The 4,510-nt window shown below is 39.2% G+C and overlaps 1 protein-coding gene across 1 annotated transcript in view; it reads left to right on the top strand.

The window, feature by feature from the left end:
• Positions 1 to 68: 68 nt before the first annotated feature.
• POP1 (POP1 homolog, ribonuclease P/MRP subunit) overlaps positions 69 to 4,510 on the top strand; it is a 32,937-nt gene continuing 28,495 nt past the window's right edge. Inside the window, exons 1-3 of the mRNA XM_074316321.1 lie at positions 69 to 187; positions 1,902 to 2,045; positions 2,307 to 2,404. Coding sequence (XP_074172422.1) covers positions 82 to 187; positions 1,902 to 2,045; positions 2,307 to 2,404 — 348 coding nt within the window. The 5' untranslated portion in view covers positions 69 to 81. The remainder of the gene's footprint in view (positions 188 to 1,901; positions 2,046 to 2,306; positions 2,405 to 4,510) is intronic.

Below are 4,510 nucleotides of genomic sequence, written 5' to 3'. Positions count from 1 at the left end.
GGGCGGGGTTCGCTCAGCATTCTGGGAGTTGTAGTTTCCTTGCGGCTCTCGGCCACGTGGAGACAGCGGCCGCACTGGCGCATGCGCCCTCCAGCTCGCTCACCGTTCACGTCGTTTTGGAGACTGTGGCGGAGCCTTGTCATTCTGACCGGGAAGCCCTGGCTTCCTCCGTCGGTTCGTCAAGCAGGTAGGTTATGAGGGGCTGGTGTCTGTTAGGGTCCGCGACTTTGGGGGAGTGAGTGAGTGTGTGTGCACGCACGCACCCTGCCCGGCGTCCGCGTACTGTCCCCCACTTCCCCACCCCCTATATCTTCTCTTCCCTCAGACCCCACTGCCTTCTTCCCTTGCTGTCTGCTCCTGGGCCTCTCTTGCCGATCCCACACCTCTTCGGCCCCTGCGCTCGAGCCCTCTAAGTTTGTCATTTTGTTGCATTGCCCCACCGGGCGGAGGCCGTTCTGGGAATGGGCTTTTACCCTCTCTCCTTACACCGTAGAGGAATGAGATGGATCATTCAGGGGACCACGCTGGGATTTAGTCCTTTTCCACCTTCCCGCCCCTCCCATGTTCCCTTTTCTTGAGTACTCCTCGAGCTTTACGAGGTCTCTATGCGTTCCCCTTTGATCTGAGCAGAGCCCTAGTGTGGGATCTGGTTTCAAAAAGGAAGATAGTGATCTTGCTCCAGCAAAGGGCCCCAGGGCTGGTCACTTGACGGCTATGCAATCGTCATGCTGTGTCAGAAGAGTGATACTTGGCTAGTTTTTATTTTGTTAATTAGTGCTTTACAGGCACGCTTCACTCCCTCGTTTATGCGCACATATGTACATTCAACAAATATACATTGAGCCCCTACTTGGTGCAAGGCACTTCGCTAGGTGTTGGAGAAACAGGAGTAAAAAAGTTAGGTAGGATCCCTGTCCTGCCCTGCTTCTAAAACATAATATAAGAAAATCCTGTTTATTCTCCTCATTTTGCCCCACATACTACTCAGGTTTTGGCTTTCCTACTTCCGCTCAAGAACTTTCAGTGTTTTTTCATTATTTCATCATGTCATCTAATACAATTTTGGTGAAATATTTACATATAAGAAATGCATATCATTTATTAAAATTACTTTTTAGTTCTTTGCATTACAATTAGGGCCCATATTGTAGGGCATGCATTGATAAAATTTATACATGTCTGGTAGGTTATGTTATTAGTGAATTTCATTTAAAAATAGAAAACAGGTCTTTGAAACTATGCAGAAAAAAAGGGGGATGTTGAGAATTGAGAATTACTGAGTAAATCCATCAGGCTCTTCCAAGTTATTGTCCTTTATCCTTCCTTCAAATTGAAATATTTTTGCTGTTATAAATTAAAGGTGCAGCGGGCCTCATCTCAGTAGTAGAAATGAAAACATCAATAATTTATGTTCAGTTTTTATATAGGTTATCATATCAGAACAGTCTGTTCTATATTTTACTGATTCAGGTGGCTCATGTTTTACCCAAGAATTTTGATTAAATGTTTTAGTTAATTTAATTTTTTATCATGGCATAGGGATCTTATCTCATACCTCATTTTTCATTCAATAGACTTTATGCAGTTGCCGACATTGGTATATGATTTAATTATTTGACAGTGTAACTGGAATGTACTAGTATAGTCTCTTGCATCAATAGCATTATTCTATTGAATCAGATTTTTTATGTTAATACCATTCATGGCTCCTCTAGAGATCGCCCTAGTTATTAATCCCTGCTATATATCAATATCATGATAACATTTTGCTATCACCAATCCACCTGTAATAAATAAAGATTTATTGAAGAATGAAGTATTGAATCACATGAATATTTATTAAATTTATTTTTGAATGGAAGTTCCCTTTCCCTGTACTAACTTTGTTACTTTCTCCCCAGAAATGTCTAATGCAAAAGAAAGAAAACATGCTAAGAAAATGAGAAACCAGCCCACTAATGTGACTTTATCCTCTGGCTTTGTGGCTGATAGAAGTGTAAAGCACCATAATGGAGGTGGAAAACCTTTCCGAGCTCAAAAACAAGGTAAGATACACCTAATGCTCTCTCCACTCCCATTTGGAGCAAATTTCTTTCCTCAGCACCTTCTGATAGTTCTTATCTAAATAGTAAATGAGCTGAGTTAAAAACAGATACAGTTGACCTTCATTATTTGGAAATTTTGTATTTGCAAATTCACCTAGTTGTAAAAGTTTATTTGTAACCCCAAAATTAATACTCATGGCACTTTGGTGGTCACTAGCAAAGTGGAGAAAAAATTCAAGTCGCCCACATGGACGTTCCCAGCTGCCTTCTTGTTTCAACTTGCATATGGAGATGACCAGAGGATGGAGACAGTGGGTGGGCAGTGCAGTATAGTGCAAGAAGCTCCTGCTCTTATTGGGGTTTGAATTCCAACTGTGGGGTGACCTCAGGCAGGTCACTTAACAGTTCTGAATTTGACTACTCTCTATACCTCATATAAGTAGAATCACACAATAGTTATCTTTTTTTGTCTGCCTTATTTCACTTACAATGTTTTCAAGATTCATCTATGTTGTATCATGTGTTAGAATCTCCCTTATTTTTAAGGCTGAATAGTATTCCATTGTACGCATATACCATATTTTCTTTATCAATTCAGGTGTGGATGGGTTGCTGCCACCTTTTGCCTGTTGTGAATAATGCTGCTATGGACATGAGTGTAGAAATATCTCTTCAAGTTTCTGTTTTCAATTCTTTTGGGTTTATATTTAGAAGTGGAATTGCTGGATCACATGGTAATACTATGTTTAATTTTTTTGAGGAACTGCCATACGCTTTTCTATAGAGGCTACACTATTTTAACATTCCCACTAGCAATGCACAAGGATTCCAGTTTTTCCATGTCCTCACCAACACTTGTTATTTTCAGTGTGTTGTTAGTAGCCATCCTAATGGCTATAAAGTGAATACAAGAACCTTTTATGAGCTTTTGATTTTTGAAGACTTAGCAGCAGAAATCATAGATTATAGTGAAATTCTTGTTTTTACATTGAGGAAACGGGGCTCCAGAGAGATGAAGTGACTTGCCCAAGGTCACACACAGCTTTGGTGGCCTAGATAGCACTTGGGCATCTTAATTCCCCTAGCCTGCGCTTTTTCTGCTGTACTCTGCCATCTCTCAAGTTTAAGACAGCCATCTGAATCACTTCTCATTTTGGGCATGGTTTTTCCTGAGGTTATCAGATATTTTCTTTATATTTGATCAGCCCTAAGTAATAAAAATAATAGCTAATAATAACAATTTTTTTAGTGCTTTATTCTAGGCCCTATTTTAGTGCTTTACATATGTTTACTCATTTGATCCTTATAATACTGCAAGGTAAATAGTTTCCATTATTTTCATTTTATAGATGAGGAAACTGAGATGTGGAAAAGTTAGGTAATTTACCTGTGGCCATACAACCATTGAGTGGTGAGGTTGAGATTTGAGCCCAGGTAGGCTGACTCGAGAGTTTCAAGCTATTAACCATAATTCACTAGTTGTAAAAATTTGGGCAAGGTTTATCTGGCTTCTGACAACTGAGAGTGGATTACTGTTGCTGGGAAGATCTCTGTGTGTGACAACATTGGTTAATGTGCATTTGTCGGAATCTTAGCTGTAATTTGCCTTTTAGTTCCAGTCGTTGAGTGTACTGACATTGCTTAAAGGTGCTATGGCAGAGGGGTTGGTTTGGGGGTGGGTGAGCCTGATTTGAATGCCAATTTCTCTACTTATTGATTATATGGCTTTGTTCAAGTAACAGTCTCTGTATCAATGTCCTCATCTGTCAAATAAGGTAGCTGATAGTGCCTGGTTCATCAGATGTTGGGAGGATTAAATGACAGTCCCTGTAAGGAATTAGCCCAGCCCCTGGTACTCAGTAACCCTTCAATGACTATTAACTCTTATTGTAGTTAACAGATTGATTTTGCCACCTCAGTTTGATTTTTCTTCATCTTCTTTAAATTAGTGTGGTCTTAGTGTCATTACTCTCATTTTCCTTGTACATTGCTTAGTCAAAGTTGGATATCATAGTCAAGACTGAGCATGGGAGGAATATAGGATAAATTAATTGCAACATTATGTCTCTAAGCTCAGTGACAAGTAATCTTGAGGTCTTGAATTAACTAACCAAAGTGAATAACTTAGCATAATGTTGTGAGGTTTATTATTGTCTTGCTTACTCTGATTTCTTACATTAGGTAGATTTTGGGGAGGAATAATCCTTTACTTAGAGGTAGCAGTTTTTATACTCTACTTAGAATTTGTCTGTGAATATGGACTAAAACACAGATTTTCTTTCTAAAAAGTAGGGCACTGTAATTTATATTTTAAGTGGAAATTCATTTTGATTTTGACTTAAATTGGCTTAAGAATATTTGCTCATGTAATAGGATTAGACAGGTTTCAGATTTTGACTTATGAATAATAGCTTTAGCAATTTGTTCTATGTCTTGGACTTCTGGAAGTTTCTCTAATGTGACTT

Source organism: Rhinolophus sinicus, linkage group LG12 (assembly GCF_036562045.2).
Source record: "Rhinolophus sinicus isolate RSC01 linkage group LG12, ASM3656204v1, whole genome shotgun sequence".
Lineage (NCBI taxonomy): Eukaryota > Metazoa > Chordata > Mammalia > Chiroptera > Rhinolophidae > Rhinolophus > Rhinolophus sinicus.
This window is presented reverse-complemented; position numbering and strand designations above follow the sequence as displayed.